We start from the raw sequence: 19236 nt of genomic DNA on the forward strand, positions 1-19236 counted from the left end.
AGTTTCAAACATGGAGTCCCAGTGTCCATCATTTCTGATAGAGATAGTCGGTTCACCTCAAGATTTTGGAGATCGTTACAAGGGGCTTTAGGTACTCGTCTTGACATGAGTACGGCATATCATCCTCAAACGGATGGGCAAAGCGAGCGAACAATCCAGACATTGGAAGATATGCTACGCGCGTGCGCAATCGATTTCGGAGGTAGCTGGGATACTCATCTCCCATTGGTTGAATTTTCTTACAACAACAGCTATCACACAAGCCTCAAGGCTGCGCCGTTTGAAGCTTTGTATGGGCGCAAGTGTAGATCCCCACTGTACTGGGCTGAAGTGGGTGACAAGCAAATGACTGGTCCAGAATTGATCCAAGAAACAACAGACAAGATTTTTCAGATACGGGATCGCCTTAAGACAGCGCGCGACAGACAGAAGAGCTACGCAGATGTGCGAAGGAAACCGTTGGAGTTTCAAGTAGGGGATAGAGTACTTTTGGGAAAAGGTCTCTCCATGGAAAGGAGTTCCCCGTTTCGGCAAGCGAGGAAAGTTGAATCCGCGCTACATTGGACCATTTGAGATCCTGGAAAGGATCGGTCCGGTTGCTTATAAACTCCGTTTACCCGCCGAACTCAGTGGAGTTCATGACACGTTTCATGTGTCCAACCTCAAAAAGTGCTTATCTGACGAAACGTTGATTTTGCCGTTGGAAGAGATTCACATCGACAAACAGCTGCACTTCGTAGAAGAACCTATAGCAGTAACCGATTGGAAAGAACAAAAGTTACGCAGAAGCAGAATCAAGTTAGTAAAGGTTCAATGGAACTCGAGGCGTGGGCCTGAATTCACTTGGGAAAGAGAAGACCAGATGCGCATGAAATACCCACACCTCTTTCAGAGCATGGCTTCTGCCAGCAACGTCTCCAAAATTTCGGGACGAAAATTCTCTTAACAAGGGGAGAATGTGACACCCGGTAAATTCCCAATCCCTTAAACCAAGTAATCAACCTAAATATTAGGTAATTATGTTATGTGCGCCTTGCGCGAGCGCGCCATATTAGAAACAGCGCGTGCATTTGTTATGTGCGCCCTGCGCAAGCGCGCCATGTTAATCAGTGCGTGCATTTGTTATGTGCGCCCTGCGCGAGCGCGCCATGTTAAGAACCAGCGTGGGCATATGTTATATGCGCCATGCGCGAATGTTTTTGGCTTTATGTTTTCATGTACCTTAACGTTATGTTGTCTAATGGGTTGACCATCCCGCATGATGCTAAGGCGGGTGCATCCTAAATCGTTTATGCGCGTGCGGAAGAGAACTAACCTCCCCGCATGGCGGGAACATTGAGAGCTAGTTTGTCTGAAGCTCCAAGATGGAATTGACTTCAACATAACTGATCACTATGTTGAAATACCAAGACCACCTGGAGAATCTACAAATGAAACTCAATGTCCCTAACTGCGAGAAGGTTACGTGCCTACCCGCAGCAAAGAAATGTCCTTCACGCAGAAAGCTATGCGCATAAAGTGATACGCACAGAACACTCAGTCTATTCTCCAGACGTAAGGAGATTACTCCCGCCCAAAAGGAAACAGTAGCGTGTTTCAGAGATTTTCCACTTTTTACTGTACACTGACAAAAGTACCTGAAAAAGCACACTGTAACATGAAAAGTCAACTGTCAGCCACCCTATTCTCACCAACCCCAGACCTGCATGTCCTGACCAAAATCAAATCAAAATCTTTTATCCACTACTCCACTTTTAAATAAATAATAATAATTCCCATACTTTATCATCATTACACCTAGATATGAAAAGATTACAATCCCCTAAAGCAAGGGATTGTGTTCCCTTGAGTTTGACTATAAATATGTAACCTAAGTTATCACCCAAACACACTTCAAACTTCTCTCTTAAGAACTGCAAACTTGCACTAATCATCTCCCAAGCATCCGATCCTGTAACTAGGTAAGCCGAGAATATAACCTTGAGATCTACCTTCCAACCCTTATATTCTCCTATTTCTTGATCTTAATATATATACTTCTTAATCGTATTCTAGACCTTCAATTCAAAGGCCAACACCAAGAAAACCCGAATCTCGATTAATCCCTTAACAAGAACCACAGGTGAGTCTCACAGCCCCTATTTTCACTATTTTCACTGTTTTTAAAACTGTTTTCGGGGCGAGGGACACGTACTTAAATTACGATTTATCATGTTATACTTACAAGTTATGCAAACGATTGTGTTTAAATTATGTTTCATGATGAGCAATGCAAACGGTTATCTATGGTTTACGATGTATGTGCGCCAGAATTCGAGTAAGTGATCACTTTACCATTGGAACTCTAAGGGTAGGGACTGCTGGTTTGATCCGCCCACTCGTAGGGGTCGCACCTCTTACACAGACGAGTGCCTAGTATGGTCATGGGGCAGTACTATGGGTTTGAGCCCGCTCGTAGAGGTCGCTCCTCTTACACAGACGAGCGCCTTGTTTTCCGGCACAACGTCGCGCGTAACCCGCGGGACGGTATTATTCGCTCGTAGTAGCAGCGCCACTTACACAGACGAGCACGGTTTTTCAGATGTGTCCGCGCGTAACCCGCGGGACAGTATTACTTGTTTCGCTCGTAGTGGCAGCGCCACTTACACAGACGAGCACAGTTCCCAGAAATGTTCGCGCGTAACCCGCGGAACGATTTTATCAGAATATGATAGAACTATGTTTTACCAAGCATGTGTTTTAATGATGCTATCAGAATTATGTTTCAGAATGATTTTTATCAAGATTATGATGCAATACGATTTATCAAGTTACTAAAACTTGTGAACTCACTCAGTTTATACTGATTCAAATGTTTTACGTGTCTTTCAGGAGATAACTAAGTAGCGCATGGAGTCACACTTAGAGCACCTCACGCTGAACATCTAAAACTAGCTTTTTGGAAGATTTTAGTTCTATCCCTTCGATGCGCGTGGTTGTTCTCGCCGCGCAAGGGGATATGGCGTGGAAATCTTCAACAGTTTTTATACTTGGATGATTTTATGTAATTTTGAAACAATGTAATGTATTTGTATTAAACATTTTCATGCGCAATGAAAATCTTATCTTGAATGTTTGCAATGGCCCGTGCTTAAGTATCAATCCCCACTCGCGCGCGCCCGGCTGTTTCCGCCGTTCAGGGCCGGGTGTGACACATGACCCAGAAGCGATGTTGAAAGACATCGAAGAAACTTTCAACACGCTCAGAAAGATAAACATGAAGCTCAATCCGAGCAAGTGTTCCTTTGGGATGGAAGAAGGGAAGTTCTTAGGAGTCATCGTTACTAAAGATGGCTTCAGAGCGAACCCTGAAAAGGTCGAAGCCATTATCAACATGGAATCACCTACTACCATCAAGCAAGCTCAAACACTGAATGGACGACTAGTCGCACTTAACCGCTTTTTGGCAAACCATGCGGATAGGTCGTTTCCATTCGTGTCAACATTGAGAAACTGCTTAAAGAAAACGCACTTCCGCTGGACACCAAAAGCGGAAACAGCTTTTCAGGAAATTCGGTCACGCTTGATCGAGCTCCCAACGCTCACAGCACCAGAATCGGGGGAGGAATTAATCCTATACTTTTCCGCCACAGATAGAGCAACCGGAGCAGTCCTGCTAGTAGAGCGAAAAGGCATCCAGATGCCAATCTACTATGTTAGCCGTGTCCTAACAGACGTAGAAACCCGGTACTCTACCCTGGAAAAATTAGTCTTAGCACTTGTACAGGCTTCACGCAGGCTAAGACGATATTTCCAAGGTCACCCAATCACCGTTCTCACCAACTTCAAACTTGCAAACGTTCTAGGCAAACCCGAATTGTCGGGACGCCTAGCCAAATGGGCAATAGAATTGGGAGAATACGCGATAGAGTACAAGCCGAGACCAGCCATAAAATGCCAGGTCTTGGCCGACTTTATTGCAGAAGTCCTCGCTTCGCGGGAGAAAGAATGCCAGGAGGAGGCTCAACATTCCCCAGCACAGAACATCGATGATGTCTGGCGACTCTACACTGATGGAGCAGCCAGCAACGAGGGTTCAGGCGCAGGGTTGAAACTAACCAACCCAGCAGGCCAAGAATACACTTACGCTATTCGACTGGATTTTCCAAGTACGAATAACGAAGCGGAGTATGAAGCATTCTTGGCCGGGCTGAGAATTGCGCGTAAGATGGGGGTGAAGAACTTGGAAGCCCACGTGGATTCAATTTTAGTAGCCAACCAAATAAACGGGACGTACACGACCGTGAAGGACACAATGGCCCTGTACCTCGCACAAGCAAAATTATGCGCGATTTTAACGATTGTAAAGTCATACACGTCAAGCGTAGCGAAAACAAATCTGCGAATGCGTTAAGCAAGCTTGCATCATTAGCCTTCACCCACTTGGGAAAGGATATCCGCATTGAACTCCTTTGAGCACCATCAGTCCCGCACAAGGAAATTTGTGTCATCCAAACCGGTACAGAAACGTGGATGACACCAATAATAAATTACCTTGCGGCGGGTATACTACCAGAGTCAAAAACACAGGCAAGAAAAATACGTTGTAAAGCACTGAACTATCAACTCATCGATGACATCCTTTACAGACGTAACTTTCTTGGCCCACTCCTAAGATGCGTGGACAACCAAGATGCTGGCTACCTCCTAAGGGAAGTGCACGAGGGCATCTGTGGAGTACATGCAGGTCCACGCGCTGTTGTGGCTAAGCTAAACAACGCGGGATACTTTTGGCCGGGGATGCATACGGATGCGCTGGCATACATCAGAAAGTGTAGGTCTTGCCAGCTTTACGCACCCAACACGCATCGCCCGAAGAATGAACTTGTTCTAGTCACCTCTTCATGGCCATTTCAGAAGTGGGCCATCGATGTGACAGGCCCATTTCCCACAGCAGCAGGAAACGTTCAGTTTTTAGTGGTAGCCATCGACTACTTCACCAAGTGGATAGAAGCAAAACCCTTAGCCCAAACAACCGCAAAACATATTAAAAAATTTATTTGGGAATTTATTATTTGTCGTTTTGGACTTCCACAGACTTTGATGAGCGATAACGGCACCAACTTTGCTGACAAGAAGCTACAAAAGTGGCTGGAAGAACTTCAAATCACCCACACCTTTACCTCAGTGGCGCACCCGCAGGGTAATGGTGAGGTGGAAAGAGCAAATAAGAGCATCGTCGACGGCATAAAGAAAAAACTCTTGGAACACAGATCGGGCTGGGTGGACGAAGTTCCACACGTCCTTTGGGCAATCAGAACGCTGAAAAAGGACAGTACGGGAGAAACCCCGTTCAGCCTCACTTATGGCACTGAAGCCATGGTCCCGGTCGAAATTGGTTTACCCTCACCAAGGGTCTTGATTCAGCCAGAAGACAATGATGCGGAAAGACGGTTAGACCTTATGTTGACCGAAAAACGCGGAGACTTAGCCGCAGCTCGTGAAGAGAACTACAAGCGACAAATGCAAAAGTACTACAACACGCGGGTAAAACTCTGCAACTTCAATGTAGGAGACTACATATTGCGTAACAACGAGGCTTCGAACCAAGAGCGCCCAGGAAAACTGGCCCTGGTCTGGGAAGGACCATACATTATCAAAGAAGTTTTGGGAAAGGGCGCATACCGGCTCGAAAGGCTCGATGGCACTCCCATCCCAAGAACATTGAATGGAGCTCAATTACGCAAATGTTACATGTAGATCAATTCCAAACTTGTAAAGAAAAGGCCTAGAGCCACTTCTAATGGAAATGATTCTCCTTTCACATTGTGTTGATAGCCTTACCTTTATACTTATGAACTTCCCACACTGATATGCCGGTATTCACCGCATAAATATGGGAAGAAGTAAGTCGTTGCGTGTGAAAGGCGGCAAAACCCTCATAAACACAAAAAACGAAAAAAAAAAATTCTACGGGAAAAATGAGGAAAACCTTCACGCAGGTCAGTTATAGGTGAAGTTTGGTCACCCCACTAAATGAAAGTGACGGTCCTACCCGCACAATCATAAGAGAGGAAGCTGAACATTAACCTATTGACAACCGCGCGTCGAAAGGTTAACTTATTCAAAACACTTAGAAAATTTATAAGGAAAAGATGAGGGAAACCTACACGCAGGTCAGATATAGGTAAAGTTTAGCCATCCTACTAAGTGAAAGTGACGGTCTTACCCGCACAATCACGAAAGAGGAAGCAAAACTTTAACCTATTATTTGCCACGTTGAAAGGTTAACTTATCCAAAGTACTTAGGAAATTGCTAAGTTAAACTAGAATATGCATGAGCAAAACATATAAGGTTTACAAGGCAAGGCATTAACAAAAGATTTATATTCCATAAAAATTCAAGTATTACAAGAATGGCCAGGTATCATACCCGCATACAAGAATATAAATCTATACAAAATAAAAATCTATTCCAACGGTGGAAAGGGATCTAAAGGTTCAAGCTTCAGGACCACTCCCTCCAAACCCACTTGAACCCGCACCATCAGTTGGCTGTGGCGGTTCAAGGAAAGTCTTGAGAATAGTTAGCCCATCATCTGAAGCAGCTATTTCGTTCACCTTCTCCATCACCGGATGCGGGAAGGCAGCATACTGGTTCACTGCTTGGTCGTAAGCAGCTTCAGTGTCCACGTCATAAAGAGGGAAGTTGGAAGGCGGGATGCCCTTCTCAACAAACCCCAGACCAAGCAGGAAACCAGCCTTTTCCCCATCATCATGGGAAGCGTTGAGGGCTGCGCTCATGGCATCGTCATAAGATGTGTTCGTGAAGACCCGATGCACAACCTGCAAAAAAATATATGTATCAAACTTTTCTAAGTATAAAGAAAAGCGTAAAGACATTATGAAGCTACGCATACCGGCGACAACGCTTCTCGTAGAAGCCACTCCTTGGTGATCAGAGCTCCCTGGAGGGCAGCTTGAGATTCCTGGAGGGCAGCTTGAGCTCGGTCACGGGCGCGTTCGGCTTCATTTTGGTTAAGGTTGGCAAACAACACTTCTTTAGCTGCAGCTTCTTCAACGCCTTTCAGCTTACGCTCAGTGTGGTCAAGCATACCCCTCTGGTCCAAGATCTCTTGGAGCTTCTTGGCGTCTTTCACGGCCAAGGCATCATGAGCCTGCTGGAGCCTCTCTAGTTTGGCTTTAAGCTCCTCATTCTCGGCGCGCAGAGGCTCAGCAACAGCTTCAGCCTTGGTGGCCCTTTCGGTTGCGTTCCGTGCAGTCTCCTTAGCCAACCTAAGCTGTTCGTTAACAGCTTGGGTAGCCTTGGAACGGGCCTCGAGCCGGGCCTGAACTTCAACCTCGAGGGCCTTGAAGGCCTTTTCCTTCTCCACAGCAATGACGGAAAGTCTCCTGTTCTCCTCCAGAATAGCCCGCGCCTGAGCCACTTCTTGGATACGCGCCGCTTTTAACTTGTCGTTTTCACGACAAAGCAACTCGACGCGCGGCTGCATCCGGGCAAGGAGAATCCGAAGCTCATTTATCAGCCTACCCTCCTGATGTACATGGCTTCCCCCAACGCGCCACTTGGGGCTGCGTGACGCGCCCACTCGACGCAGTCCACAGCCGTCCGAAGGGTTGTTCCCCGGCGGATGTTCCACCGTGGAACATACACCTCATTGGAATCCGACACTGCAAAAACAAAAAGCAGTTAGGAAAAGATGATATAAAAAAAGGCCAAAATAACCCTACGCACCTGTAGGGTCGACAACAGGCCGGTAGCCGCCAAACCCGTCACCCGAACCTAAGGGATATCCATCCAAGAGGTCAGGCAGATGGGAAGAGGGCACAGATTGGCTAGAAGCCCCAAACATACCTGATGAACCGGCCGGGGATGAGGTAGTCGCCGGTGCCGGAGGCACGGTTGAAGCCGCCGTGGTAGAGACCATCGGTGGTGAACTCACTGGAGGTGAACTCACAACCGTGGCCACCGCTGCGGAGGAACCAGCAGAAAAAATCACCGCCGGCTCAGTGAAGGATGCAGTGAAGATGGCACTGACAGCCGGCGGAGATGATGTTACAGTTGGAACAGTTGCCTCAACGGGATGAGCAACTGAACCAATGCTGCAAACAGGCGCAGCCGCCTGGGTCATCGCCTCGGGTAGGTTGACCAAACCTACCGTCATGGGTCCAGAGACGCTCCTTCCCGCTCCACTCGGGAATGCGGTTGCATCCACGCCTGCATGAAGACAGCATATTTAAATATAATGGCGGAAATATATGCAGTTAAAGTAAATGAAGTTTATACTTACGAGTCTTTTTGAGCTTGAAGGTTCGGACAGGCGGGGACGAACCCGATGGAGCCGGCCTCTTCATGCCGGTCACCGTCGTCGTACTGGGCTGCCCGGAGGTGACAGCTGTCTCAACCTCCGGAACAGTGGTCTCACCACCACCAGGGTTCCCCGCCGCCTCCTCGCTTTCGGTTTCCGAGTAAGACCGGCTCCCCTGATCGGCAGTGGAGGCAACCTTCGCCTTGCCTTTCCCGCTAGCAGCCTTCATCTTCCTCGCGAAGAAAGGACCATCTGCGGATTCCTCATCAGAAGATAACAAAATTAGAGGAATTCCAGCAGAGGTTTGAGCATTGAGAGGGCGAGGGTTAAATAATCCCTTACCTGGCTGCGTGGCGCTCAGAATCTCGTGGCCCGGCGAGTAGACCTCCACAAACCGATCCGCCGTTTGCTCAAGGATGGGCAACTCGTTCTAGTCAAGAGCACGAGTACCCAGCCGAGCGGGACCACCGCTCTCACGCGGTTGCAGAAGCAACTGCAAGTTGTTCCCCTCTGAAAATAAAAAGAAAAATGGTTAGAACAAAAACCCTAAATTAGCAGATAATATGAAGCATACCGTAAGAGATAGAGTTCAAACCGTATTCGAGGACGATGGGAATCTGTGGCGCCTCTTCCCCAGCATCTTTCCACACCCGGCTCATACCGAGCATCACCATCCCAGACTCCGCAAAGCGGTAAACCGGAGTCTGGATCCGGGAGATCTTGGTAAACCATTCCGCCTCCTGGTAGTTGGAGGTGTGAAGGTTGGGGAGTGCTCTCCCGTTCTTGAATGTCATCGCAATAGGGACGACACGGGCAGAGATATAGAAAAACTCCCGCTTCCAAGACCGAAGACTGCGCTCGGTAGCACAGATCTTCAAACCCTTGATCCGAGTGACCAAGGTGTACAAGCCTTGGATGCACCTCCAGGAGTAGAAGGTCATCAGGCGGTCGACATGGGGCTTCACACCCAGAATGAGGCACACCCATTCAAAATGGCGGATCTTGGCGATCGCCATTGGGTGTACCTCCATCAGGTGCACACCGTGTCTCTCCAAAACACGGTATACAAACTTCGTCAATGGGAACCTGAGATTCCCATAGACGAAGAATGCAGCATATACCCCTATCTTGCCTTTAGGGGCATCGTACACCGTCTGATGAGGCTCAGGAAACTCAGGCTCGAAAGGCTCGAGCATGAACTTCCTGACGATGTACTGATAAAGGTCGACGGGAAGAGCACACTGGCACTCGCCAGCAGTACTCTTATCGTCCTTGTCAGACGCGGACATCGGGTTCTCGGAATACACGTCGGATTCTTCAGCTGTAACTTCAGGATCATGAACGGAAGACATGTTTTAGATGTAAAGAAGGAACGATTTCAGGAGAATGCTCGACAAAAGTTAGAGTATTCGCCGGAAATCGCTTAGAAGAAGAAGGAAGTGAAACTGTGAGTTGAGATGCATCCTCTCCTCCCTTTATATACTCATCGCAATGAATGCGATGAATTTAATGCGGAAGAGAGAGGAAAACGCAGGTGCAATGAAACTATGACACGTGGAAAAAGCAAGCTGGCAACAGCTGTTGACAGGACGTGCGCCGTAAACTTCGCACCCACGCGCCCGAAAACTCGCGCCCACGCGCCTGAAAAAGCGTCTGGAATGACCATATACTGTCACGTCGCCATAACTTCCTGCACGTCCTGAAACTGTCAGAAGAAACCGTCGGACACTAACGTCCCTTCAACAGTTTGGACTGTTCTTATCCTTTCACCAACTCTTCGAATTTCAAAAAAAAAAATCAAAAAGATTCAAATATTAAAAAATAAGAGGGAATATACCCCCTTACCTTGGTACCCAAGAAACCGTAAGACAAGTGCGGGTACAGTGTCAAGGCGAAACCCTTCACATACCTAGCACCTGCAGGGAATTGAAGCCAAGAATACCTTGGAAGTAAAGAAACTATAAGACGAGTGCGGGTACAGTGTCAAGGCGAAACCCTTCACATACTTAGCACTTGCAGGGAATTGAAACCAAGAGGGATCTTCTGGACCGTGCTTGCGGAAAGAGAAATAGCACCTCCGCATAGCGGGAACGTTGAGAACTAGCTTGTTTGAAACTTCAAGGCGGAATTGGTGGTTTAACATAACTGATCACTATGTCCGAAACTACCAAAACCTCGTGAAGAATCTATACAAATGAAACTCAACGCTCCCGATGTGCGAAGGGGTTAAACACCTACCCGCATCACAACCAAAGATCAGGCAGAAAAGTCGGGAATTTCTGCGAGTGACATTAGGAAAACCGCGGGAAGAATCCCCACGGAAAACCTTAAAACTAAAAACCCTTTCCAAAACCCCTTGCTTAAGTCCAAAAGTTCACTTCACTTATTAACAATTCATGAGAAGAACATTGGACTGGGGGGACTTGAAGAGGTAGGTCCCAGCAGAGCCCAGTTGGACCCGCAAGACTCACCTTGAAGAGGGACGTCTGCGCAAGGACCAACTGGTTCCGCAGGACCAACCATGCTCAGAGATGAAGACCTTACGCGCAGTACGCCAGCTGTTCCCGCAGGAAAAGCCTCCCAATGGTGAAGTACCCCGCCTGTTCCCGCAGCTGCGGAAACCCGCACTAATAGCAAGGCTACACGCACAAGGCACTAACTCTCAATAATTCAGTAATGTCACCTGAAGAAGGAATGAGCAAGGCGGGAATACTCCCGCCCAAATGAGCCAGTCCGTACGCTTCTGGAAGATCTTTTGTACTATACCTGCCAAGGTATGGACAAAATAGACAAATCTGACCAAAGCAGCCCATGAACCAATCACAGGGTGACAGCTCACCGACAACAGTACGAGGAGGAGCACGCTCTAGTACAAAATGTCACTATCAGCCGCTGCCTACTCAACAACCCTTGTCGTGGCACGTACATAGCCTGCAGTTGGTGGAAAAGGAATAGTACACACCCGGCGGAAAAGGAATAGTACACAGCCGGCCATGTCACTATCAGCCGCTGCCTACCCACCAGCCACCAGCATGGCACGTGCGTAGCCCACAGTTGGTAGAAAAGGAATATTATACAGCTGGCTGTACCTGCTTGGAAACCTACCTTCAGCTATAAATACTCCAACACATTGGAACGGTATCATCATCTTATCTTCTCTAGCTATTTCTCTTAATATACACTTATATTCAGAGCAATATAGTCTGATTCTCACGCCGGAGGGTGGTCACAAGGAGGAACCCCCCCTTCTCAGTGACGAGCTCACGGTGTTTGTTTTGCAGGTCATCTGAAGAATAACCATCTTGCCGGACCTAACCCTCGTGGGAAACATCTACTTAACCCCCAGATTATCCGTAATCTGCCCGGGGTCGCCTAGTGTTTCTTCATGCGTGGATTGCTTTTTGCAGGGTAACATGCTTCTTGCTTCTGCAAGTGATGACGGGACCATTAAAATTTGGAAGTTGGAGTCTATGCAGTGAATATCATATCATTCTTCGCACTCGCTGGCACTTCTTGATATTGTCGAGTGGCTGAAACACTACCGGATATTGTTTTTTTTTTCCTGGTTAGAGGGACAAAAGTGGAATATTATGCCTCTTTGTGTACATCGTTTTTTACATGTATTCCACACCTACTAACTTATTACTCGTGCTGTTTGGATGGATGAAGTTGGACGGAATTTCTCTCGAAAACTCTCTATCTTCAGTTAAGGAAACAGATACCATGTTTTAGGTCAGGAAACTGTGATTTATTCCTTGGTCACTTTATTAGGTTTAATTGTTTAAAGATCATCTTAAAATGATTTATTCGTTATTATATATCTTCTTTATATAGAAAGGATACTGTAAGGGTAAAACAATCATTTTATACAATATCCGCAAATCAAGTGTAAGGTAATATGATACGGATCACGAGTTAGGACCCGACCCAAATGATATCGCAACTGGCTCGTTTGGTGAGCTAATGGATGAACTGGACCCAGGATGCGGCCCGGTTGCGGGTTCTGGATAGGTGGCAAAAGAAGATCAAGATAATCATTATCTTTTGTTGGGTTTATTTCAATTTAGCATTTTGAATTTCAAACTTCTCGTTAACTTGGTTTTTATCTTTTATTTTGGTGATACTTATCTCTAGGATGAGCTTTAAATATTCTAGAGTTCTATCCTTTTGTTTGGTTGATTATTGTTGAAGAAGAATTGCTTTGAGTTTATTGTTCTCTTGTGTGCTTTCATTTACGATCTTAGCCGATTTGTATCATAATATAGTGCTACTTTGTGGTTGTCGCGCTGCTTTAAAACAAAAGGTCGAGTGACTTGTGCCTGTCGCTCCTGCCTGACTATTTTTGTGTTATTTTTAATGGCTATCATGCGTTTAATACACTCCAAAATCTATATTATTATGTACTTATAAACATCAACCTGCTGAGACTATTTTGTACATGTTGATATACAATATTTATGGCATTTTATTGTAGAGGTGTACAAAACCGGTTTTAAACCCAAACCGAATCGGTTTGGTCAACGGCTGGTCAAAACCGGTTTGACTCAAACCGGTTCGGTTTATAAACCGGTTTAGACACAAGATAGGCCGACCTGGTCACGTTGGTTTGGTTCGGTTTATAAACCGGTTTAACCGGTTTTAAACCGGTTTTTCTCAAACCGGTTCGGTTTTAAAACCGGTTTGGTAGATCTTAAGGGGAACCGGTCCTGAAACTGGCGGTTTGGGTCGGGTTGGGAACCGGTTTGGGTGAAACTGGTTTTAAACCCAAACCGGTTCGGTTCGGTTTGCCTAAAACCGGTCCCAAACTGGTTTTTTTGTACACCTCTATTTAATTGCAGTCGGTTGGTTCCCAAATCCCAACTTCCTATTTGCCAGTTCCTCAGGCCCAGTCTAGTTTCTCCCCCTTCGGCCCAAACAATTAACTATTCTACATTTCTTTCTTTCTACCCACTGGAGGGCCCAATACTTGCCATTAACATTTTGTTAAATAAAAAATAATCACGATAAACTAATTTATTGATTAAATAAGAATTTTACGAATAACTAGATTATGTTTATTAAAGTTGTTCCCAGCATATGCAAGTTTAAAGCTAAACTGGGCGGTAACCCGTCGCATTGCGGCGGCGGGCACGAATTCGATTGTTATCAGTTAGGTTCGTACCGGTAAAAACATTAAACACAAATCATAAATTAGTACACTTATAGTAGTTGTAACTTGTATAACATATAATACAAAAAAATAATAATAAATAATATTGTATTTAAATCAAAGTTTATTTGGTCAATAAAACATGGTCGTTGCAGCGAGGAGTACGTGAATGTAGTTTGTATCGGCTATATTTACTATGGTTCGGAACTAAACCCAAAAAATAGTTCTGTCAAGTTAACGTATTTAAAACAAAAACCTCGGCGTTATGGCGACGAGTTGACACAAATTCGATTGGTATCCATTAGGTTCGTTTTACGCTTACGAGAACCAAACCTAAAAATTAATTTTGTTAGATTATCACATTATACCATATTCCCTCCGTCCCATTAAAAGTGTCTATATTTTCATTTTTAGTTGTCCCATTACAAATGTTTACTTTCAAAATTTATTAGCCAATTTTCAAGTTTACCCTTAAACACACATAACTAGCATTAATGATCAATGTTGATGGACCCAATTTTCAAGGATATTATTGTCATTTTGTAAGCAAAAAAGGTTATCATTTAATCTTTCTTGAACTTTGTGTTTTTTAAACTATGACATTTTTAATGGGACGGAGGGAATATATTAAAGGAGAATGCCTGTTACACTAGTTTTATTGTTGGTTCAATCAGTGGCTGTCACCAAGTTTCTTTTTTTTTAATATTTCAAAATATGTTTGACTATTTATTCATTTGAAAGTAATCAAAGGACAAAAAGGAAAGCTGTTGTGGTGGTGGTGTTGTATTGTTATAACCCGGTTGTCCCGAGTTCAAACCTTATGTAAGCCGGTTTTGTTTTGTATTTTTGTTTTGTTTTTTCTTAAATAGATTTTTTTTTGTAATTTTGTTTTTTATGGTTTTCTTTTGTCTTTAAAAAAATAGATTTCATATTAGATCAAGCAACGAAAAAGTAAGGTGGTGTGATGTTTCGTTTTTTTACTTTGTTTTAAATACGTTATTTTGAGGAATTATTTTTTGGGTTTAGTTTTGGTACCGTAAAGAACGTAGCCGATACCAACAAAATTCGTGACAACTTACGGAAACGACATCCGACCAACAGAACAGCCCGCTGGGTAACAACCTAGTTATATTTAAACCAAAAAAAATGTAAATGAGAAAAAAAACAATAATACAACACACAAGGGCTAACTAACAAAAAATATTAAGTTGTTACCTTATATTGGAGACTTGAACTTGGGCAAACATGATCAAGAGAGAGTTGGAATATTTGACTAAAGCCGTTGAACCAAATAGAAAGATACAACAATTTTAGAAAGTAATTACATAAAAGACCAAAATAATTGCCTTAAAAAATCTTTGTGTTATCTATATATATATAATTTATCAAGCACATGCAACTTTTCTTCATCTTTCTTAAACATCAATATATATATATAAATATAAATATATATATATATCTATATATATATATATATATTAAAAACCAAATGCTAGTTAACTCACAACAATTACTATTCATTGAACAAACCAATTACTTCTTTACACCTAAACAAAATTTTTCATTAAAGTCAATAGATAGTTACAATCTCTCTATACTAATATATAATTCATTTTCAAAACTAATAATTTCTTCTATTTGTAAGATTTTTAATGCTTTGATTTATTTATATATTTATTTTTGTGACATATTTTATTTTTAACTTTTTTTCGCAACGTAATGTTACTTCGTTCGAAATTGATCTACGTCAACTATTATATATTTTTAACTTTTTTAAATGTAATTTTACTCTAAATTTAAAAAAACGACAATATTTCTATGTACATCTCGATATAAATTTAATTCAATGTCGAGCTCATGTATCACGACCAAACACATGTATTAGCTATAATATATTTTATTTTCTTCACCGCAACTTAGTTTTTTACAAAGACAACCTTATTTCTATCTATGTTTCGATATAAACTTTATTATAACCGAGCCACCGTAAAGCGCCTAACAAACTAACTTTATGTTTTATATATGTCACCTTCACGATGCACGGGCTACCCTTTATCAATGCTCCCGCCGCAAAGCGCGGGGATGTTTACTAGTTTATATAATTAAAAGACTAAATTGTCCTCATTTACAAGGCACATGACTAGATTTAACTAACAAATTCGGCGTCTATTAGTGAAATGGGTGTAACCAATAAGCCGATAACGAAGCGAAGTAAGAGGCGATTACAAGTGCGGTTTTGTTCGCGACAAATTATATGAGTTCTCTTCGTTCTCCTCCACTCCCCGTTAAGAAAAGAGCATATATTGAATGAGACCGCTAGGCCGCGAACACTCGTTTGATGGAAGATTACTTCGATGAGTCGCTGAAATACAAGAACCCGAAGACTTTTAGGCGTCGATTTCAGATGTCTAAACGTTTACTTTTGCACATTACCGAAGATTTGGAGCGTGAGTTTAATTACTTTAAGCAAAAAGTTGATGGTCAAGGGACGCTAGGATTCACCACAATCCAAAAGGTTACTTCGGCTATATGCGTGTTCACCTACGGAAACACAACCGACATCAACGGAGAGAACTTAAAGATGGCCGATAAAGCTACCCAAGACACCTTGGAGTATTTCTGCTACGGTAAATTTCAGTTTTAAAAAAACATATATATCTCTTGTAGTTCTTTTTAAATTGATTTTAATTAATTATTTTGTATAGGAATAATAAAGATGAATGCATCACATTATCTAAGAACGCCAAATTGTAACGATCTAGAACAGATTTACGAGGCACATGCAAAGGTGCATGGTTTACCCCACACGACCGGGAGTATAGATTGTATGCACTTAGAATAACCGCATGACGAGGTCAATACACACGAGGTGACCAAAAAGGACCAACACTCAGTCTTTAAGCGATTGCTTCATACAGTCTTTGGATTTGGTCGACGTTCTTTGGTGTCGCCGACTCCAACAATGACATAAGCGCCTTAGAACGGTCGCCTGTGATGGACGGTTATATCTCCAATACCATTCCCGCAGCTTCGCTTTGGACTAACGATAACCACTACCGATACGGTTACTATTTGGGTGATGGGATATATCCGGTGTATGCTACTATAGTGAAAACCTTTAGAAACAAGGTCAATGAAAAAAGATAATATTTTAAAAGAGTGCAAGAATCTTTGCGAAAGGACATCGAGATGTGTTTTGGGGTTCTTCAACAACGTTGGCATTTATCCATGTCGTCTATAGTCGTTGGAAAGAATGAAAGCGCTACGTATACGTGTATCATATTGCATAACATTATCATCGAAGACGATGGTTGAGTAATATGTCCAACTTATATACCGGACGATGATCCACCACCAATGCCAGACTTTGGAGCAGAGACTAGAAAGCACGTATTTTTGTGCGTTCAAAAGAAATACATAACGCTCTTATGGCAGATTTGGTCCAACATGCATGGATGTTTCGGCGCCTTCCGGGTGAAAATGAAGTCGAGGACGAAGGCAAAGATGAAGACAAAAACGAGTTCGATGATGAGATGAGGACGACGATAACGGTGGTCCTAATGAAGACGAGGACGAGGGAGCCAAGTAGTTTTTTTATTATTTTCATGTGATGTTTATTTGTTTATTTAATGAAATATTATTTGGTTAGTTTTAATTAAAAAAATTAGAGATGCAAAAAGAAAAAAAATTGATTGACCAATGATTGCTGAAGAGTTATGACTGCACCCTATTTTTGTAAAATGTGGAAGCTGACTGGACACCATATAACACAAAATGTCTAAGGGTTTATGTTGTCGTTGAAGCCAGGCTCTGAATTCATCTAATAATACTGTGTCATGCAGTGCTACTGGATGCTGACTGGACACTCGCTGAAGCCGCTTGAGCCTGTTGTGGCTCAGGGAAACTGTGGCTTCAGCAAATTTTATGATTTTTTCTTTTCTTTCATTTTCGAAAATATGAAATAACAATATAAAATAAAAATTAAATTTTCTAATATCGATAAAATAAAATAATTATAAACAACGTAAGTAATGGATATGTGCAACAGACTATTAGATTATCTAAAAAATGTAAAGATTTTAATAAAATAAATTTGAAAAGACAAATAGATTAACAGATAAAAAAATAAGTGGTTGACATTCACTTGTGATGTTCTCCCTTTTAACCATTAACCATCTCTTCATAAAAAAAAAACGAAAAATAAAAAAAAACAAACTTGCAACCTCTTTTCTTCATCATCTGCATATGGGAAACACACTTCGCTGACTTATATGGTAGTGCCGGTATGCAAACAAGTCACCATGTTTTAATTGGTGACGGATCTAGATCAAAATCTTAGGGGTAATGCTTAAAATATTTTTTTATCATATTTAATACAATGTAAACGAAACAAAAATAGAAGGACGATAATAAAAGATTTTATAACACATGGGTTACAAATTTCTACTCTTCGTTTTTTGAAAACTTGAAATTAAGCTATTGTATCATCTTCTTTTCTTTTAACAAACGCTTCTAATACGTCTTGACTTATTTTTTTGATGATGTTTTGATAGAGCATTTTGAGGTCTAGAATATCGTGCAACAAGTTTATATAAAACACAAATTTAAGACTCTTCAAAAAATAAAAAATGATAGAATACCTTTTGTATTAGATCGTTGTTGCACGCTCTCTCCATCTTTTTTAATAAAACATTATGAGGTCTAGAATATCATCCAACAAGTATATATAAAATACAAACTCAAGACTCTTAAAATATGATAGAATATCTTTCGTATTAGATCGTTGTTGCACACTCTCTCCATCTTTTTTAATAAAATCAAGTACCTCAATAACTTCCGGGAATAATTTTAACAAACTCATGATTGTCGATGAGAACCCCATCGCGTGTCTCCGACTTGTGCAAGAGAAGTCTCTTGGTTTAGTCATTTTCATGTCTTAATTTCATGAAGAAAGAATTTCTTTTTTCACTCGTGTACATACACACACTCTCTCTCTCTCTCTTTTACCTCCAACATTATATTTTTCTTTTTTAAGAAGCACCAACCATATTAACAACTATGCCAAGAAATTCATTAAGTTCTTTAACACCGATATGTTTTTTTATGCAACAGCCACAATCACAAACTGAAGTTGATGAGAAAAACAATGTATGTAATGATGTAATGTGCTGATGGATTATCTCTCAAAATCAAAGCTTCTAATCTATTAAACTCTCCTCCATGTTGCTTGCACTATCAGAACCTTGACTCTGACCCATTGAAACAAAATTAAACTATAATGAATATAAAACAAATAGGATTAACAGGTTATCGGGCTTTAATTAGTTTGGGCGTTAATTGATTTGAACTTCTAATTTGGTTGGTTTTTTAACAAGCAGGGTAATATTATATTTTTTCAGGGGTAGCGAAATACAAAAAACCGACATAAAAATATTTTTTTTTGCACTAACGACAAAAAGTTGAGGGGTAGCGGATGCTACCCTTGCTAACCTTATAGATCCGCCTCTGATGTTCTTTCTTCCTCTTCACCAATTAAAAAAAAAAGCAGCAGCAACCCTTCACGCCCCTGATGTTCTTTCTTCCTCTTCGGCCCGGCTTGCAGAAGCCCAATCGCGCCGCCACTTGCGGGAAGCTGTTGTGGTGTTCGCAACCGATGTGGATAGCGCCAGCCACTCGCGATGCCTTTAGCGAGTCCACAACAACAGTCTAACGGTGAAACATTTTGACTACACGTGTTCTCATAAGTTGATTTAGAGAGTAGGGTAAAATATTATGTTA

At 42.5% G+C, this 19236-nt stretch overlaps 1 protein-coding gene across 1 annotated transcript; it reads left to right on the forward strand.

Moving 5' to 3' along the window:
* Positions 1-15796: 15796 nt before the first annotated feature.
* Positions 15797-17341, forward strand: LOC143613243 (uncharacterized). Its single transcript, XM_077087006.1, has 4 exons — positions 15797-16085; positions 16164-16283; positions 16894-17043; positions 17301-17341. Exons 1-4 carry the CDS (start codon positions 15797-15799, stop codon positions 17339-17341), a joined length of 600 nt encoding a protein of 199 aa, XP_076943121.1.
* The last annotated feature ends 1895 nt before the right edge of the window (positions 17342-19236 follow it).

This window comes from Bidens hawaiensis, unplaced genomic scaffold (genome assembly GCF_021521415.1).
Source record: "Bidens hawaiensis isolate Kalapana, Puna unplaced genomic scaffold, B.hawaiensis_p1.1 tig00036868_1, whole genome shotgun sequence".
Classification (NCBI taxonomy): domain Eukaryota; kingdom Viridiplantae; phylum Streptophyta; class Magnoliopsida; order Asterales; family Asteraceae; genus Bidens; species Bidens hawaiensis.